The following is a 21,055-nucleotide window of genomic DNA, read 5'->3' on the forward strand; positions in this document are numbered from 1 at the left end:
GGGCAGGGCGGGGCGGGGCGGCCCGCCCCTGCGAGCAGCATGGACCAAAGCGTCGTGGATCACCCGGTGACCCTCATCATCAAGGCCCCCAACCAGAAATACACCGACCAGACCATTAACTGCTTTCTGGACTGGACTGTGGGCAAGCTAAAATCTCACCTCTCTAAAGTCTACCCCAGTAAGCCGGTGAGTTGTTGGCCAGCCCTTCATCTTGTGGGTAAGACTGGCGTTGCAGTAACTTCTGGACAGCCGATCAAGACTTTCCTTAGGTACTCTGCAAATAAACAAGGAAGAGCCCTACTGCCAAAGAGCTGTCTGTGTAAAGGCAATGGCTGGGTTTCTCCTTTCAGGGAAGTTGGCAGTGTAAATAGATGCTCTTTTATATGGTTTAAGAAGATCACAATATAGCATCCTGACAGGTGGTATCACTGAAGATGCTTATTAATGCTCCATTTAACTTTTTTAGGAACTGGAATTCAGATATCTCAGTTAACTCAATTTTAGGCTAATTTCTGTAAATGGAAGAGTTCTGTCTAAAGTAGTTGGAGTACGTAAGTGATATAGCTAAAGTTAATGTGATCTAGTGAATTCACTGAGGTGTGGAGCATGTAATATTACAAATAAACATCTATTTGACATGTGCAAGTGAACAACCTCCAGAATTATTTCCTTTTTTTTTCCTCTTTGAAAAGCCATTTTTTTGAGGTTGTGCTGAAAACTCTGCTCTCAGATGTTCTACAAACTTGTATGACAGTTGTGATTGTATTTTGTAACTTAATATAAAAGCTTTTGTTCACTGAGGAAAATATTATTTATTTCTAAATTCTAAGTTCTGAATTTGGCAATTAAAAAGAGGCTATGAAAAACCATACAGTTAATAATAGAAAGCTAATACTGTACCTGTTTAGAATGGCAGTCATACAGAACAGTATAGTTGAAAATTTGTTCCAGAAAACTGTATAAAGGGAGTGAGTTTGCCTCCATGTTGCAGCAGCATATGGGTCCTAGACCTTGCTGTAGAAAACATCAGACAAAGGTTGCATTTATATTGTAAGTGATTAGTATTCACCTAGTTCAATAGAAGAATTATTGGCATTGTTGATTGCTTTTTTTTGGGGGGGAAAAAGGCAAAATAGTGGCTTTGTGTCTCAGAGTGGGTTTCTGCCTTCTGGAGAAAGCAGAAGAAAAGCAGTCAACAACTTAGGCTCTGTCACTGATACACTGAGATCTGTTAAGCAGTGGTTGAGAGTTTGTGGATCTAGTTTTTGCTGTGAGTAATTCTCTGCTGAGAGAGCCTGTCTGCTGTGAAAGAAACAAATACGTGACTTCAGCTGATCGCTGCTTCTTCCTCCCCACTAGAATCTCCTCCTGTGACGTGTTTAAACACAAATACTAGTTTTCTGACTCATCCTATGATCTTGCTAAATTAGACTTCTAGGAAGAATCCTTAATGAACAAGAGGTTTTTATGTTGCACTGTAGGTTTTAACCAGTAGTATAATATTAAATTTCAGTTTTGTGGAACATCTTTCGTCAGTTGAAAATTGGTTCCTCAACATGCCTCTCATTATGAAATGACTAGTTCAGAATCCCCAAAATTGTTCTGGTTTAAAGAATGGGGAGTTTCTTTAGTGAAAACTATCTCAGTAATTCTAATTTAATTTGGACTTACTGTATTTGCAGTTAAACTAGTAACTGAACACAGTATTTTTATTTCATAGAACCTTTCAAATTGAAGTAATAACATGGGAGGGAAGAAAGGTGTTAAATAGGATGTCTCCTATGTATAGTAAAATTGAAAGGTGTATTTTTAGCTTGATATGTGTTTGACGTTGAGTGTTACTACTTTTTTCAAATGTGTTTAAATCTTTATGCTTTTAGGAGCTTTTTTCCCCTCCCTTTTTTTTCCTTTTTAAACCAGATCAGTGTCAAAAGCTTGTCAATCAAATGTCTACATTCCCTGAATGTGATAGGTCCTGGAAATAACTTCTATTACAATGCTATTTTAAGAGTGCAGGAGTACATCAGAACACAGATGCTCTATACAGGTATTGCAGTGTTCCTGAAGTGAAGGGTGTAAAATAGAAATCAGTTGCTATCACTGCTGTAGTCTTTCAAGTTTTCACATGTGACTTGTACCTCATTCTCCTATACGCGTCTGTAAATTAGTCGGTAAACTGATGTCAACTGTAAATGTTGTCCTTAAATTTACAATTTATTAAGACTATATCTTCAGAAAATGAGATCTTTAAAATAGGCAAATGAGAAGTTAGGCCTTGAAGCAGTGTTATTTGTGATTTTTCCAGATTAATTTGTGTAAATGACTTAGCTAAATATGTACAAATTCCAAGTATAGGCAGATTTAAATTGGTTTAGTCGTTATTAAAGTTGGTATACTTACTAAAGTAAGTCACTGAATAAGCTAAATGGGTTTAAAACAGTGTTAAATTAGTTTGTGGGCCTATACTAAGGTTCAGATTCATCAATATTTTCTTCCCTGACTGGACTAATTTTTCATAGCTAGAGTACTGCAGTTATAGTGTCCCTAAATGAAATGTTTATTTAAGAAAAGAAAACTTGGAAAATCAACCTGTATGTCTCAGTCTGGCAGATCTTGCATTCAGTGCATTAACTGCTGCATTGATTACACCCATAAACATTAATTAAAAACTGCTGTTTCTCATTTCCTTTAGTACCTGTCATCTAGCATGTACTTTGCCCACAGTTCTAACCAGATGCGGTTGTTTGGATTTTTATTTCCTACGGAAGAATGGGAGAGAGGCTGAGTGACCAAAATAATGAATGTCTTGTAGCTGAAACAGTATAGCTCAAGAGATTGTCTGTGTTTCTAAAGGAAGTTGCTGCTTTAACTTAGGTTTGGTGGTTTTGGTAATGTGCTGGGTGTAGCTAACTTGGACTAAGCATTGCAGAAGGAGTCTTGCTTGAAAAATGGAAGAAAAAAAACCACTAGTTGATGAATTCCTGGTTTTAAATACATACCTTTTGAATTATGATCTGAAAACTGTCTTCCACCTCACTTCTAAACTTTAGGTTCTAGAATCATTTTATCGGATGCTATGTGCTTACTTCTGAAAATGGGTCCACTCAGTATCTTTTTTTAAGTCTCTTTTGCATCACAGTTCAGTGTTTGGGCTAGCAGTGAGCATGGTGTTCTTTGAAGCAGGAGGTATGGTAGTGAACCTCCTCTAGCAGAGGATGAGTTGAACGCCTTTTCCATTTACTTTGGCATATACGTGTATTACTGTGTTTTCACATTTATCACCTCTTCTTCCATCTGCATTTAAAAAACCCCCCACATTTCAGAATTCCAGGATGGCTTTCACCTTGAGAATCGCAAGTGATAATCCTGTAGTGCACAGTTAGGTATTTAAGTTACATAGGGAGGAGTATGAGGTTTAAGACCTCATCTTCCCCCATTAATGTCTCTAGCTTAATATAATTAACAGTACTCGGTATAAGTGTAAACTTTTCTTTTGTGGTTTTGTAGGGAGCTGAAACGCATTACTGAAGGCTATGTAGTAATCAGCTTTCAGGGGTCATTTTAATCTAGCAGTTTCTTCTCTGTAAAGTATTCATATTAAATAATTTGTACTACTTCTATCGTGTGTGAGAAGGTACTTAATTGGATGGGGTTGAGGGGAGGTTCATATATAAGGTACTGAAGAGAAGAATCTGAATTTGACCATGTAGAAAGCTGTATTGTGAGTGGGACAGGCAAAACAGCACTCCATTGCCAAGTTGGATGATGCTACAAAGATTTGGAGTTTGGGGGTGTTTTGTTATTGTTGTGTTTTGCTTGTGTTGTTTTAACTGCTTATCTGCTCTAATTAATCTCCAGATAATCTATCTCAGGACCCAGAAACAAGGTTTCTGAGACTTTTCTTACAGGAAATCAAAGTTTTCTGTAGCCTCAATGCGTACAGCAGATTTAGTTTTTCTGAGAAGGCCTTTCCCAAATACAAACTGCAAATAAGCTTGTATTCTGTTAGCAGACTGTTCCTGCTTGAAAGGAGCAACCAAGATGGTACGGTTCAAAAGAAATTGGTCTAACATGAGAGAGACAGGCATTTTTTGTTGTTGTTTTAAATGTAAATAGAAATAGTACAGCATGATGTTGAATTCATTGCAGTATTTTATCCATTGGAGCTGCAAATAAGTGGTTCCCGTGTCGTGAGACTTACAAAAATAGTGTATTATGTCACTAATTAAAAATACAGAAAAATGCAGGAGGATATAGAAAATGATTCTTCAGTAGAAGTGATAAACAGTTCTGTACTATATGTGGCAGGTTATGCACTCATTTTTTAAAGCCGTGTATTTAATCATGAACAGCTAGTATGAATTTGGGGAAAAAAAAGAGAAGCTTCTCAGATTTAATGTGTACTTATAATAATTTGCTTAGAGTATCTATAATGTTTTTTCTAGTGGTATGACCAGATTTTTTCAAAGAAAAAACAAGTTCTGTAAATTTTCTATGTTCTGAGTTACAGGGAATCTGTAAAAGGTAATTGCAAGAAAAAAAAATCTCAAAACTTCTGTGAAAGCTTTTTCTAATCACTGAGATCTGGATCTCGGGTATTTGTGTCTTAGTATTAGCGTGAATAAGACTGCAGAGTGGGCAACAGAAGGCTGGGAGAGAAGGAGGAGAGATGTTGTAAGACTGGCTGTTTGTATGATGGGGAAATTCTTCAAATATTTCATGTTGATAATGCATGTCTGTTCCACTGATGTTAGGCTAGATTTCTTCATTTAGCATTTGCTTATGTTAGTGCTCTCTTTCAAGTGATAAATGCTATTGTATTAATCTAGGATGCAAGCAGTAGTTAAACTGAACTGATGTATCAGTTGGATTCTCTTAAATAGTCATCCATATTAAAAGAATTTTAAGGACCTTTTTTCAAAAACAAAAAAAGGTAGCTGTTTATTCACATAGTTACAGTGTATTAGTGACCCACTAGTATTAAGACTATTTAAAACTCTTTCTGACAGCATAAACTGAATTGAGTGGAGTTGGGGTTTTTGTTTGCTTGTTTTCTTTAACCAAGTAAACTGCCTGTTGCTTTACTGTACTGGACATCTCACTGTAGATAGGTACCCCAGATAGTTTCCTTCTAAAAATAATTTCATCGTTATCTCTTCCATGTAGAATAGTTAAAAGTTACTACTGTATCATTTGTTTAAAAAACTAAATCTTTGTTTGCATTACTAAGGTATTTTAAACTGTGGAAGTGTAAGAACAGGCAAAAAAGCTTACCAAGTTTTTTTGTTTTTGGTTTGGCGGGGGGGGGGGGCGGAATGGGGGCAGGGACTGAAATTCCCTGTCGAAAAAGATTGAAATTTGTGCCCTCCTCCCTCCTATTTTAATTATCATTCCATCATTCTACTAATTATTTTTGGTTTTTCTATTTTTTTTTTTTTTTGCCCCAGCCACTTTTCCATCTACTTTTTCAGCAAGTGCCTGGGAACGGGAGCAGGGTAAAGAGCAAATCTTTAAAAGAAAAGGATTTTTGAATGTACTTGATAGTTTTCTTGAGCAGCATTTGCTAGTTAAGTGTTGTTAATTGTTATGGCACTCTTGCTGAATGCATAATAGCAGAATTCTTTTCCAGAATTAATTTGCGAGTTGGACTTGTGAAGCCTCTGAAATGTTTTTAAGGCTATCTGTTGGTGGTTGGAATTATAAGGGGTTTTCTCGTCTGCAAATGTTATCTCCAGCTGTATATCTGTACAGCAGGAAAAAGCTAAATTCATTTCTTTGTCCCATCTCCTAGTCTACAAAGGATCAGAGACTGGTGTATTCTGGCAGACTGCTTCCTGATCATCTGCAGCTGAAAGATGTTCTCAGAAAAGTAAGCTTTATATCAACACCATATGATATTTGATCAAAATCCCTTTTTGGGAAATAGGAATTTAGATTTGTGTTGTTCAGCTTCAAATTTTCATTGTTGTATTGAGAGATGTAACCATACAATGTTGATATGTTCGGGAAAATGTATTTTCAAGTATCCCTGGCATGTAGGATTGTGACACTTGTGGATTGAGGCGTGTTTCCAATTGGTGGGAGAACAAGTAGGCTATTTAAGTCCCAAGTGATACGTAGTGTAGAGTGACTTTTTTGGACAGTTCCCACTATGACCTAAACAGAATCATTTAACAGATTTGTGTTGGTTTGGGACATCATTTCTTTTCTTGCATGTACTTAAATCCAAGAACTTACATTAAAAATGGCACTTGTGTAAGCAAATTAAGGGTAATATATTTATATGCAAAACCAGAATTCTGAATTCCTAAATGGTTTTGCTGGGAAAGCTATTTTTTGCCCTGGTTTTATTCGTTAGCTATTAACTGTTCCTGATGATGTTTGAGTTTGGTTCTTGTGGTTTTTTCTTTCTTTTTTTTTTATTCTGCTGGTTTATCTTGGAAAAAATAATTTTACTAATCTAACTTTGGATTCTTCAGTTAACATTTAAATTAAATCCAAATCCTGAATACACATGACATCTGATGTAGGAAATCTTGAAATACATGCACTTGGTTCTCAAATTGGTTCAGATAGTTTGGATTGATGCTACCAAGTAATAGGGACTTCCTTAAGTTAGTAAAGTTCTTAAAAATGTGTAGAATAATCTGCTCCAAATATCATCTTATCAAGAACTTTTGTTTTAATTTCCATGGTAACAGAAAACATAATGCATTATGTTGAGTAGTCTTGAAATTCCTTGTAAACAGATCAGGATGCATCAATAGGTATATTTGGAAAATAGGTCATTAAACAATTACACAGTTTTTAATCCTATGAAATAGGTAAACTCTGTAATACAGTACCTAGGTGTTGGTAATGATACTTCTTTTTGTAATGTATTAAGGTAAAAGTCAATGTACAGATTGCAAGAGTGGGTTACACTTTAGTATGGAGGAAAGCCTCTAAAGGAAAATAATGCTTTAGTGAAAGCGGGCAACTGAACTTCTGTATTAAGTATGGAGAAACCAATGCAGAGGAATCTTGAGTATTGCTTGAGCAGACTAACACTGTTGTTACTTTATCATCTTCATTCTGAAATAGATTTTATTAAATTGGATTTAACTGCTTACCAAAAAATTATTGAAATTTACTATGTATAGGTTTACTAGAAAACTGGAGCTGGACTATTGCCAACCAGCATATGTCCTGTACCACGTAGAAGTTCATGAAAACAATTTTATAACTTACTTCAAAGCTTAGTTTTGCTTGTTAAGGACAAATTAAGTCTGAATCCCTTAAATTCACTTGACCTGCTTACAGCAGACTAGTTTTAGGAAACCTTGCTTATGTGCTAGAGGAGAAACTTGCCTAACTAATGTCTGTCTTCACTATACAGGGGCTTTATTTGACTTTAAAGGCGTTTTAATAGCTATAGGCCTTGGGTTTAGTTAAAGAAATTTAGTGAATTTAGAAACATACTCGTTGGTCTTAAGCACAAAGTTAAAAACTTGTGTTGGAAGAAGAGGAGTTTTTTGTGCTCGAGCCTTTGGAAGAAAGGTATGATTACTCTTAAGTTCAATCTCATTCTCTGCCATATTCTTCCTACTTGATTAGCTATAAATTCCTAATATTATCTGAGGATTTACTAAATCTCAATTCAGCCTTGTGATACTTGCTTTTTGATACTGAGCAGTGTCATTTTGCTGATATAAAATACCTTGAGGCTGGAAGTAGTGGCACTCTTCAAGCATAGTGATGTCCAACATGTTATGTATAAATAGAAATATATTACAATAAACTGTTACATTGAATAAAGCTGTATGCTGTAAGCTTACAAGTAATATGTCTAGCTTCCTTTGTCTTACCGAGTGGCATAAGTTCTTATCTAGAAAGAAGGTAACTAGTTAGGTTAAAGACTTTTGACATGGTCAGAATGCTGATCACCTGTGTTCAGTGCTCTCTGGTCATTGCTTACTATCACCAACTAGTAAGAAATTACACTTAATTTAATAGTGAGGCTGTGCTTGGGGCTAGAAAACTGATACATGTGGAGGAGTTTAAATGAATGTGGATAGGCTATGCTAGCAGTAATGCACAATAGTGTATAAAAGCAGTTACCCGGTTTTCTTTATTTCTAAAGATTAAAACTTAAAAATGAGCAAATGTATGTGTTAACATTTTTTTTAATAGTTTAAAAAACCCTCCAAATCTGATATTTCTAAATGTCATCTCAGACTGCAGCTTGACTGCACCACGCTGATTTCAGAAGAGAACAAAGTTTTTGCTTTTCTTGTTTAAAGTTTGGTTACTGAGGAAGCTGTAGCGTGCAATTTAAATACGCAGTCATAGCTGTTCTTGTTGCTATGGCCATATACGCTTCAGGCATGCTGATATGATGGGGTGTTTTCATTTGGTCCAGTGAAATAGCTTCAGATTATGGCATCCATGTTGGGGGGGAGCATATTCATGAAGAATTGGCATGGGCTGATTATTTGCATGCTGACATGGCTTCAAGTGCTGCCACCTGTTCATTTCCTCACTTTCAAATATTTAGGAATACCCAAGTCCCATGTAGTGCTTCGAATAGCATTCCCTGACTGTGGAATATCTGCAGGGGCTCTTCAGTTGAGCGTCTGCAGGTTAGGCTTGAGCCAAGCTTAGACTGGAGTGAGGTGGAGGCAATGGCTGGTACATTTTTCTTATCTTGGTCTGCTTGTGGAATTCCAGTGCCTACATTTTTCATTTACCTTGATGTCTTTATTGAATAACACTCTTCATTAGTTCTCAGTGCAAATGTAAGCATTCTTACTTTAGGGAAACTGAGCCTTGTAAAGGGTTTGAGATTTTTCCAAAATAAAAGTTAAAGCTTACGATACACTTCCTCATGTTTTTCTGAGTGGTCTTCCATCAGTTCTGCTATACTGCAGTTCTAGGGAAAACTGGGGGTAAGTGAATGTTCAATATGGTATTGTGGACAGCTGCTAAGAAAAAGTTGTGAAACAGTATACTTCTCTTGTGCTAGGCTCAAGTTTTGCTTTATGGTCTCTCCATTTTGTATAATGTTTTTTTACTGATTGCAAATGCAGCTTTGTAAGTGGATTTTTTTAAAAACATTTTTTGCTTGTAAATTTCTCAAATATTGTTGCTTTAGCTCTTTGATTTCTTTAATTTTTAGCAAGATGAATATCATATGGTTCATCTGGTATGTACTTCCCGGACACCCCCAAGTTCTCCAAAACCCAGCACCAGTAGAGAAGGTCACGGAGCTTCAACCTCCAGCAGTAGCTCAGTGAGTAGTTTTTTCATACACAAGACATGAATTTCTTCTACACTGAGGAAGCTTTCCAGGAATTTCTCTTTTAATTTTTAAAATTTGACTGTAAAATAGTGTGGTGAAAGTAGAGCATGCCATATGAATTTGTACAATTAGACTTGATTATTTAAGGGTGTCGCTTTATTTAAACAAAGATGACCTTTTTTCAAATTGTAACACAATTATGTTTATTAGATGATAAAGCACTACTTTTTCTAAGCTGTGCTTTATTTTTAACACTTTATCAAAAAGTACAGTTTCCTTTCTCTCCATATCCCCATATCTTTGGCAGAAATTGAGCAGTGTATTCACATTTAAAAAACAAAACAAACCAACAAACCCTAAGTTCTGATTTATTTTGTGAAAATTTGTACCACTGAAGAGAGACCAGTCAAATTAGTGCCCTTGTTGTGAGATAGACAAGGTGAGACAGAGGTGGAGCTTGGCCAGTGTTCATTCTGCTTGACAGGAATTGGACAGTACTTATGTAGTAGCTTCAAGGTAGTCATAGTGTCTGTAAGACAGTGAGAAGCGGAAAGTGTTCTTAACATTTTATTAGTTAAGCTGTTCATAGAACACTTGTTTAGGGTGTTGTGAGTCTTCCCCTCTTCGCACCCTCCAAAAATGATGATGTTCTTTGATTGTACTCTGTTTTAACAGAAGGGCAGTTAATGTTTCTGTTGATGACTTCGTTGTCATCACTGTAATTCTCTTGGCTTTTTCCAGAGCTGGTAGTATCACTAAGTGACCCTTGAAGGTTAGTCAGAAAGGAATGTATACAGTACCATTGTAGGTACTTCTCATCTGTGGTGTGTTGATTATCAGCATATGGGAAATACCCTTCCAGTAATAAGCTGTCTGTCTTCATTCTTCTTTTGATAGGGTACCGTTTCTGACTTTTATGTGACAGTCAGAAATACGAGCAGTTTAAGCAGTAGTAGAGAGTGGACAGTGGTTACATCATCTTTTCAAAGGCTGTATTTATATCTTTGTTTGCAAGCAGGACACAGGGGGCCTCCTTTGTGATTGTTTTATTGCTATGTAGATCAGTTGTAAACGTCATATTTAAATGATTGTATTAATGACTGCTTAAAGCAGTCAGTATGCACAGTGTTAAGTTCATAATACTTTGAAGGAAACAACCTAAACCCAACGCTTGAATGGCCTTTGTTCTTCCATTTGTTTTTTATTTTTATTTTCCCCCTACTGTCTAGTGGTAAATTTTTCTTGTTTTCCTTTGTAGGGCAAATGTGGTATGGATGTCTTAAGTAATTGCAGCTCCTCACTTCCTGAGTTGTCAAAGCTGAAGAGGATTTTCTACTGAGTAAACATTACAGTAATGCTTAGCAACAGGATTTGAGGATTTATTAAAACTAAAATAATGCATCTCAGTGGCCAAATTGCGGTCTTGTTACGGTGACAAATAGTCTAGAGAGCCAGCTGTTGTCCTCCTTCCAGGGTTAAGTATTAATCTTGGAAAGCATTGAAGGTCTGACACACTAGTTTTAGGTGTGTTTCTGGGAGCCTAAGTAGTTCCTAGCTACTTCCCTATTCCCACCCTCTGCCCCCTCCCAGCAATGAGCACAGCAATTTGGATTGGGCAGCTGGCACAGTGAAGAGGATGATGAGTAGAAGAATAGAAGTGGAAACTGAAGACAAATGTAGAGGAATGGTATTTTAAGCCACTGCAGGCAATGTTGTCTCTGAATATCAAGTCGTATCCTGAGGTGGTTGTTACTTTTGATAATGGTAGCCACCAGAATTTTTGCTGCTAAATATTCTTTGGATTAAGCTTTAGTTTGGTTCAGCTTTTTGAAACTTCGATTCCCAGTGACTTGTGGTTTTCTCTGAGACCTATCAAGTGTTGAATCTTTCTGAAAACTTCACTTTTTTTAGATGTGCACCTGAATGCAATTTTGAATTTCTGTTTTTACTAAAGGATTGCCAGAACCAATAAAACCCTAGAAGACTTGCCTGGTGCTTATATTCTGAATAAAACTTGTGACAAAACATTAAAGCAAATAGTTTTTTAAGACACAGTAGTAAATCTTGCAACTGTGGCAAAGAGATCCTCAACCTCAATTTTATTTATTTTTAAGAATTTGGACCGTTCGGGATCAACTTCTGCCTCACCCACAAACCAAGAAGCTTCATCTACATCGTTGAACACTAGTGCAGATGGAGTGAGGCATCGTAATCTTCCACAAGCACAAAGCAATCCCATACCAAGCCACCAGTTCCCTTATTTAATGCAAGGGTAAGTGACACTGAAGCAATCCTCAGCTCTTTAATGCTCTTTAAAGTTTTTTAAATGTTCAGTTGTTAATGATGTTTCTTTCACAGTCTGCAAAATGTTTTGGCTAGTTCATCTTGAAGCATAAGTCATGTTTAGAAACATTTTTAGTATGAACATTAATGTTTTTAGCCAGGAGTCAGTCAGAGAGTAAGTGTTCTTGGTGCTCCCCTTTAGGTTTTTATTTTTATTTTTTCTTCATGCTTTCTGCCCTCAACTTTCTGTTGATAAGTGCAACTGTAATATTTATCTAGTGGATGTAGTTAGTGATACTTCTCTGTATTGGATTCAACTCTAGAGATGATATGCAGGTGTGTTCATGTAAGTGCTTGTGTATCTACAAAAGAATTTTTAAGTATTTTTAAGTATTTTCATATATACCAATGAAATGTAACCAGTGTACATTTCTAGATTGGATCTGTTATTAGGTAACTTTCAAGATTCCGTCACTTTTTTGTCACTTAAAAAGCAGCTTTAGGAATTTTTAACCCATGTTACCTTTGCAGTTTCTTAAACTTTTTTTTTATTTTCTTCCAATGGTAAAATGGGAGGATAGTGTATTCTGAGATAATAGCTGTCATTTCCTCAGGGAATGCTTTAAAGATTTCTTTCTGACAGGGCGTTCTCCCAGTACTATATAGATTCTAGATATTTTCTTTGGAGAATGTTGAAACAAAAAAAACCCCTATGGACCTGCTAACAGTAACAATTGTTTCTGTCACTGGAAAGGAAACGGATGTCAAGAACTGTTGAAAACTTATTTAGTTTCAGTTCAATTTACTTGCTCTCTTGTTAGAGTTAACCTAGACTTTACTAGTCTTACTAGTTTTCGTCCTGAATTCCTTCAAGTCCTTTTTGTTATTTATCTGAAATGTACTGTCTACTGGGAAGAAATTGCTTTTGCATTGGGTGGAGCACTTACGTTATTCTGACCACATGCATATCCGCAGAAGTGGTTATACTTGCCTTAACAAAGCTAGGTGACGCTAGGTTGACTGTCAAGACTGCTGTTTGGTGTAACGTAAATTAATTCAAGAAGCAATTTATTATGTGTTGTGTAAGTTACTAATCTGTAAGAATTTTTAATGTTTTTCTAATTAGCTTTTCACGTAAGCATACCCTGAGAGTGAGTTTTTTGTCAGTATGCATGGTGAACTGAATAGCCTATGGACTTCAAAAAGGCAACAGAACCATTGTTCAGTCTTTTAGCTGAAATAATTCAATTAAAATACAGTGGGAAGCATCAGTTTGGAAGACATTACTGTGTTTCAAAAAGAGAATAACTTAAATAAAAATACTAAGTCTATGTCTGTATTAGCAAGTAATGTGTATTGAGAGGAGTGGATCTGTAGACTGAGAGAGGTGCTGAGAACCTGACATCAACACTGCACACATTTCAGGGTTTTCTGTCTTATTTGGACTATCTCCAGTTTGGTCACCTGGAATAGGTGCCTATTTGTGGCTAAAAAGCATTAGCAGTGCACCTAAATCATATCTTTCAATTTAGCGTAATCCAAAAGGAATCCAGATGGTGATCCAAGATTGTTCTGTGGTGCAAACAAAACTGTAGTAAGAGGAAGTGACTGGAGACTTGCTTCAAAAGTGCAGTTCTGACCTGAAAAGAAGTGCGAAAATAAATGAACCCTAAATAATCTTAGGCCTTTTTTGTAAAAGTAATTTAATAGAATGCTATCAGAACTTAAGGTAGATCTTAGCCAGTGCCCGGCAGTCTGCAGCAGTGCTCCACTGTGCCAGTGCCTGCTGTAGTTTGCTGTCATCTTAAAAAACCCTTTTTAATACTTCTAATAATCTTCTCGGATGCATCTGGTTTTGCTTCAGGGCACTGCTACTTGTATTCCAGCAATAAAAAATGCCTTCTGTTTTTTAGCTGCTCTCTTAAATATTGTTTGGGGCAATGAAATCTAGCTTTAATGTAATTTATACACAGACTGAGACTTGTTAGGAACAATGAAGATTCATAGCCGAAATTTGCATTGCCTTGTGGATTTTTCTTACTGTTTCACGACCAAGCACTTATTCTAGCTGCATGATCTACTGATGGAGAAAGGTCTCCAGGTGTTTGAAAATGTTTGTGAGGGTCAGTTTTCTTGAGCATTTTGCAACACTTTCATTAGTAAAGTAATTTGTACAAACAAGTAATATGAATGTTAGGTGATTGAATGATGGTTTTTCAGTTTCTGGCAGAAAGCTTCAGTGTGCGAGTTGAATATCCTTTGGGAAAACAGCTAACTCAGATTATTAAAATATTACAGAGAAAGCAATTTAAAACTTTCTGTTGCTTTTGAGCTTTTGTAAATGCTGTTTTCTAAACATCTAGACTTGAGGTGGGACTGGGCAAGTAGTTTATATATCTACCAAGTCAGTCTTTTGCTGTAGAGACCAAGCACAGCACTGTCTGCTCCTATGGATTTAGTCATGGACCAGGGCCCCACTGTGCTACACAGGTACAAATGGAACAGATGGGCTCAGTCCTGAAATGGCTTGCATTTCAGATGGGAGAGTACTTGGAAGCAGTAAACAGACAAGAAACGTCAAGGCAGTGAGATTATTTGTCAAGTGTGGGCAGCCCATCTAATGAAATGTTTTTGTATTGTGTACATAGTAATGTTTGAAAGCAAACAACAAAATGACATACTGACAGCATACATTATGGTCTAGCACATAAATACCTTGCTTCATCAGTAGCCTTTACTCACTGTGTATTTTTTTTAAAGTATCAAATAACATAGCGGAGAATATTGAAATATCACTTCAAGTTGACACACCAGGCTCATATGAGACTAACACTAAATGAGATGTCTTTGTGGGTCAAGGTCATTAAACAAATGCAGTTATTGTCAGTCATACAGATGACAGAGATTGAGCTTTTAAGTCTGAATAAAAAATCTTATTTTTCCATTAGTGGTGAGCAAGTATCTTCATGATGACACTAGCTAATTAGTCTGACCTTACCCTCAAATTGAATCCCAGTTAGCTCATTTTAGGTGTCTTCCGTAGACCATAAGAAGTAATTCTGAGTTTTCTAGCCATTTAAGGAGTAGCATGCCTCTTTCTTTTCAGAATATTCTGAATCTACCTCTACCATTTGAACCTTAAAAACTGTTTTCTGACTTACCTAACTGTTCTTCTATTGTCTGCTCCTGCTTTGTTCTCCCATCTTGGAATGCCTGTGCCTATCCAATTTGCTTCTCTGCTCTTACGCTGTTGCTGCCACTCTTTTGAAATACTCTGCTTCCTGCCTCTCTTTCCTCCTTTTGGAAGAAGATGAGGAGAAAGCACGTGCTACTTTCCTTTTTCTTCTAACAGCAAGCCGGCTTGCTTTGCCAAGAAGAGCCTCTTCCTTTGGAGAGGTTCTTCTCACTGAAATACATTACACTGTATTTAGAGTTGTTCGTGAATTTCAAAAGCCAACTTAATACCCTGGTAGCTGTAATAGCTGTATAATTGACAACATCTGCCTCATTTTGATTTTTGATGAGCAAATAAAATACTGCTGAGCTCGTTGGCATTCTAAGGCAGAAGCCAGTTCTTAAATATTGATGTCTACTTTTTCTCATTAATGGAGTCAGATCTCGAAAAGTTAAGTCTCGCTTCCTAGAAAGTCCCATCTCCTAGAAAAAATGTTGGAAAAAAAGAAAAAAAAACCCCACCAAAATATTTGAATGGGGAAGGAAAGAACATGACATAACTGAAATCTGTGGTTTGTCTTGGTTGACTGTTTCTTAATCTACTATTAAGCTTTAAGGCATCAAGAAAGCAACTTTTGAAAGAGTTTGGAAGAAAGTAGAGGCTCAAATCCTGTAGTATTTCTAAAAGACGTGTCTGTGAGGGAGAGCTATTAGCCTAAGGCCTCTCAACTTTTGCTGAGTTCAACTTAGCAGTTTTAAAGAAGAACCACCCTAAAATCTGTAACGGATGAGAAAAAGAATTGGTGAGTTCCTGCAGAACTCACTCAGGCAAGTTGGGTAGCACTGCTTGTTGGCGACTGAGCTGGAGAAATAGGTGTGGTTGAACAGTGAGTGGTCCTGTGTGTTCGCATCCCCATGTGATATTCTACCTGCTTGAAACTGAGACGTTGCTCAGTGATTTGTCACAATGTAGTACTTAATGACACCCATGTAGAATATTTGAATCATCTTTACATTTTAAGGGTCACATGTTTTATGAGAGTCAGTGTTTTATGAATTTTGGAGGAGTCTTATTTCTCAAAGTGTTTGCCAGTTCAGGGGATAGAAAAACACATTCTTAAAGCTTATAGCCATGAAGGTAAAAGCATGATTCATGTTTTTTCAATAGCAGCTTGACAGCTTTGCTGTTCCAGCATGTTAATTATGCATAAATAAGTAGCATTTGCAGGGCTGCAAGTTCACCCTTGCAATTTTTGAAAGAAACCTAGAGTATTGCCTATGTTTATCTCAGTTTGTATGTGGTATCAGGAAAGTAGCTTTTGCTTTCTTTTCTTTTTTTTTCCCCCCCCTACCCCCAAACTATTGTCAAAACAGGTTATGACTAAATACAAACATAACAAACAGTTTTAGCAGAAGTCATGGAGTTGCAAGGCAGGCTCTTGTCCAGAATTACAGTGAAATACTTATTCATGTGTAAGATGGAAAAAAGATTTTAATGTCTTCCTCCCATCTTTCTTTCTGGGCATGTCTTGTATATCTGAATGCCTGGTAGACTAATGAACTCTCTTGGTGATATCTTTGCAGGGAGTGCCTTACTTAGGGAACAGGTGTAGTCTGCAGTACAATTACAGCAGTCTCAGCTTTTGCTACCTGCAGTCTGAATAAACTTTTCTTCATGCTTTGTACTCTCATGCTGTCCTGAAAGATGTCCTGGTTTACTACAGTTCACTACATCAAAATCTTTGGGGAAAGAGTTGGAAATCTTGCCAAAACATGCTATATGCTCTAGGAGGTAAGAGAGGCTAAGAAGTTTAAAAGCAGACAAAACCAAACCTAAAACATATGTATAGGAGCTTTATCTCTTGCATGTGAACCGGAGTTAAAAACCCATAGGGATGAGAAGGGGGGGGGGGGGGAGTAAAAAATTTACAGTGTTCTTAGTTGTGTTCTTCAGAAGCTGTATCTGAAAGATCAGTTTTTTGTCTTTGCTCATGTTCATTTCTTCATGTCTTTGATCACAGTACTATTTCAGGTATTGCTTCTAAAAGAAAGTTACAGAAGCTAGTAAGTTTTCCCTTTACAGCTGCTGCAGTGCATTTAAGGGTGACCTTTGAACTTAAAAGGAATTGTATGGAAGAATTTTTTCAGTTACAAACACAATTTTGAAAAATTTTCAATATGGTTTTGTCCCAGAGATGCAGCTAGTGACAGATGTCTAAGTACAAAAACATAAATCCTCTTTCTATAGAAATAACTTTGCTTATTAATTTCTTGTATGAAAATATAGTGCATTTTTTGAATGGGTGGGATGATCTCACTACATGTTGTTTCAGTGTTATTTCAGTGCATTATTGTAGGGGGACAAATGAGAGGAAGAGTGCTACTTTAATTGTTTTTCTAATATTAGTGCATTTTATAAATGTGGCAATTTAGAACTGAATATTTTTCTTTAAATCCTTTTATAGCAATATAGGCAACCAATTTCCAGGCCAAGGTGTTCCTGCTGGATTTTCTATGTATCCTGCATTCAGTCCCTTACAGATGATCTGGTGGCAACAAATGTATGCACGTCAGTACTACATGCAATAGTAAGTCTGCATTGTCTTAGATAGTACTGAGTTAACACTAATGAAAGGAAGGTATTAAAAACTTAAATGTTTGCAGGATCAAAGTGTGTTTATGTTGTCTGGCTATGCTGTTTTACACTAAGTTTTGTCTAGCAAACTATAAAATCCAGTTTTGGATTGGAATTAATGTGTTAATAAGTAAAGATTTAAGGGAAAATACAGTTTGTTTTGACGTGTATTACATCTGAAACTTTGTTTTTATTAGTGTAGAAAAGAAGACAAGAATAGGCTTAGAAATTTTGGTGCATGTTTGACAAACTAGTTTTATGTTTACGTTTTTAGCCAAGCTGCTGTTTCAGCCCAAGTGACTTCCAGCACTGAGCCAGTGAGACCTGCAGTTGCCCAGGCTGTAAATTCAGAACATGCTCCTGCAAATGAGCCTGCAGCAGTGCCAAATGTAGCCGTCCAGGAGAACAGGCCTGTAAACGCGAATGTTCAGATGAATGCACAGGGTGGCCCAGTAGTGAATGAGGAGGACTTCAACCGGGACTGGCTGGACTGGATGTACACGTTCTCTAGAGCAGCAATTCTTCTGAGCATTGTATACTTCTATTCTTCCTTCAGTCGATTTGTCATGGTAATGGGAGCCATGCTGCTGGTTTATTTGTGAGTACAACAGTTGAGTACAGCTGCAGATCTGATATGTGGAGTATGGTGCTAGCTTATAATCCATTTAAACTGTGAAAAACTACCAAATACAAAAGTTTAGGCACTGCTCCTTTACAGTATGGTGTGTAAAAGGGGAAAAAAAAAAACAATTGAATTTCAAACAAGCAGAGAAGCTGATATGAAGAAAGAAATAATTCTCAAAACATTTTTACAGTAAGTTGGATACCACTTATACCTGAAACAGTGCTCTTAAATATTGGTGATATTAACAGATCAGTATTATAGAAATGTAGAATTTTGGGATGGAAATTTAGAAAGTGGGGGTGAGGGGAAGGAAGTTCATATAGGTCAAGCGTATGCTTGCATAAACTTAAAACATTTACTGCTTGGATATGAAAGGAAAATTGCAGAGCTAAGCTCACTTATATTTCAAAAATAACGTATGGGATTTGTGCAGTAAACTGTGTTAGGTAGAGTTAAGGCAGTGCTACTATAACGGTGGGTACTAGATTGGGTAGAATTGCAGGGACTTAATTTTTTTACAATGCATCATAAAGACCTAAGCTTTCTATCTGTTTTATTAAGAAACATCAGTACTGTTGTCATCACTTCCCTTTATATATGAAAATACCTTAGTGATTTAAATAGAAGTGGAAAACAGCAGTAATGCTTGATATTTTGGACTGATGTCATTCATTGAGAGTTTCCTCACACTGTAGTCTCCATCCTCACAAGGACTGTTCTGTTTCTCATGCAGACATGATAGTTGAAATCAGAATATAGACACCTGAAAACATGGGAGAGGCTTATTTAATTTACAACGGTAATGTGGTTCAAGCCCTAGCTGAAGTTTAAATTCTTTTTTCCACAGAAAATCAACTTTAAACTATGAAAATCAAGGCTGCCTTTGAAAATTAATATAACTTAAGTACTTAAAAATGGGGAGGAGACCCAAAAAAAGTATTCTAGATATTTAATCACCTAATCATGGTAAAGTATTCATCTTCTGGAACAGAGGGCTCTGAACAGCACTTCCGAAACTTAAAGAACAGCTCTTAGCCAGACCCTTCTTAACCCAGACATCAAAGAATAGCCATTTGATCTAGAAGTAAGACTTGCAGAAAAATACAAGTAGCTTCATTCATTTGAAAGTACTTGAAGAATTTACTGCAGTAGTTAGCTGTAGCAGAAAAACTTTTTTTATTCCTTTCAAAAGAGAGGTTTTCAACTGTTCCATTTTCTTACATAGACACCAAGCTGGATGGTTCCCCTTTAGGCAAGAGGGAGGCCAACAACAGGCAGCCAATAACGTGGAAGTGAACCGTGATGGGCAACATGCAAATAATCCTGATCTTGAAGAGATGGTGAGTAAGAGCAGACGTCTTTTGAGACTCCTATGTATTATATTGTCAAGTATGCTGTAATGTCTGGACAGAAAGTCAACTTTTATGAAATGTAGTCAGTTTAGCCAGAAAGCTTTCAGCATTGTCCTCAGTGTTGTGCCTGCTGCTTAAATTATGTATTTTTTCCAGTCTGACAATTACTGATTGTCTCTACTTCAATCACAGACTTTCTTCATTCTAGTCATTCTTCAGGAGGTTGTTCTGAGAGAAGTTACTTAATGTAGGAAGATACTGCTGGTTACCTTATATCAGAGCTCTGAAAAGAAGCAGTTGAATTGCTTCAATTTCTGTTTTTAAAGGAACGACTTATGGATGATGGGATTGATGAAGACAGCGGGGAAGATGCAGGTGAAGATGCCAATACAGAGCAGCAGCCTGGATTCATGGCTTCTGCTTGGTCCTTTATCACAACCTTCTTCACATCACTCATCCCTGAAGGGCCTCCACAGGTTGGCAATTAAAGTGGAAAAGGAACTGTGTCAGGCAGCCTCAGCAGCCATACGTAGAAGTGGAGCAGATTCTAGAGAGTGTTTTAAATACAGTGCAATTTCTGAAAATTGGTTATCTTTTTGATCATGGTGTACAAAAATGTGTAATTTTTTTCTTTTGGCTTTCTCATGCATTGAATATTTTAAGCACAAGTGGACTACTAAATGCTTTCTTTAAGATTCTTCTTTTTCTGAAGAATAAAATGTAAAGATATTGGTCTTCCATGTTTTATTTTAATTTCAAATGTGTATTATACTGAGGCAAAAAGCTTGCACTTAATCTGCACCATTACCTCTTTAAAGAGCTGTTAAAAATATGAATGTTGACAGACCTTTCCAAATGCTATCTATTCATCTGAATAACTTTAATGTATCTTGTGTTAGTTTTATGCAGGGTATGAATTATCACTTGGGATTTGGAGTTTATATAATTCCTGAAAGAATGCTGTAAACACAAGGATTACTTGTTAATGGCATGTTGTCTTCATGCCACAAAATACTAAGCCTCTTCTCGTACATTTAGGAAAGCTAAAAGCTTTTTCTTGAGGCTACACTGAAGTTCATTAAAGTTGGAGATGTTTGACAGCTCTTCAAAGACAATTGACAGTGATGGGATAAACCCTAAATGTTTGATACATACAGTACTTTTTAAGAAAAATATAGCTGTACTGGGGAAAAACACATACATTAGGTTTTTTTAATAAAAACTGTTATGGTAACTCTTTTGGATGTTTATATGCATATTTGAATGCAAACAACTAAATAGCGCATCATTAAGGGTGAGAATATGATAGACTTGAGTGGAATAAAGTTATCATGGTGGCATTACTGATATTGACTGAAGTGGTATGTTTGTAGCAGCACATACACAGTTACGGGTATGATCTCAACAGCAGGATATCTGTATTCTTAAACTTAACCTCATTAAAACTGAGAAAAGGAAAATTGTACATGAGATAATAGCACAGTGCTACTGTCAGTTTGGTTTTGGTTGTTTTCTTTAGATCTTAATCACAGTCAAGAAGTTTCGTTTGTTTTTGTTCTGAAGTTGTCATGTGTTATCTAACTCAAAAATGGCTGCAAAGATTCTGTTATACTACAACCAAAAGAAAGCTTATCCAATTTTCTAATTTCCAAGTACAGGGCAAAGCTCTTAAATAGGTCTGAACCAAGTGAGAAATAAGGGTTTAT

The 21,055-nt window shown here is 36.5% G+C and overlaps 1 protein-coding gene across 3 annotated transcripts; it reads left to right on the forward strand.

The window, feature by feature from the left end:
• The first annotated feature begins 6 nt into the window (after positions 1–6).
• Positions 7–20,696, forward strand: HERPUD2 (HERPUD family member 2). Of its 3 annotated transcripts, XM_009273472.1 has the most exons (8): positions 7–186; positions 5,792–5,869; positions 9,158–9,271; positions 11,395–11,552; positions 17,203–17,325; positions 17,647–17,970; positions 19,223–19,337; positions 19,676–20,696. In XM_009273472.1, the coding sequence occupies exons 1-8, from the start codon at positions 40–42 to the stop codon at positions 19,835–19,837; spliced, it is 1,221 nt and encodes a 406-aa protein (XP_009271747.1). In that variant the 5' UTR covers positions 7–39; the 3' UTR covers positions 19,838–20,696. The 3 variants fall into 3 exon arrangements, with proteins under 3 accessions (XP_009271747.1, XP_009271748.1, XP_019326087.1); XM_009273473.2 differs by lacking the exon at positions 5,792–5,869; XM_019470542.1 differs by lacking the exons at positions 5,792–5,869; positions 9,158–9,271.
• Positions 20,697–21,055: the final 359 nt, after the last annotated feature.

The sequence above is a fragment of the Aptenodytes forsteri genome, unplaced genomic scaffold (genome assembly GCF_000699145.1).
Source record: "Aptenodytes forsteri isolate BGI_AS27 unplaced genomic scaffold, ASM69914v1 Scaffold270, whole genome shotgun sequence".
Taxonomy (NCBI): Eukaryota; Metazoa; Chordata; class Aves; order Sphenisciformes; family Spheniscidae; genus Aptenodytes; species Aptenodytes forsteri.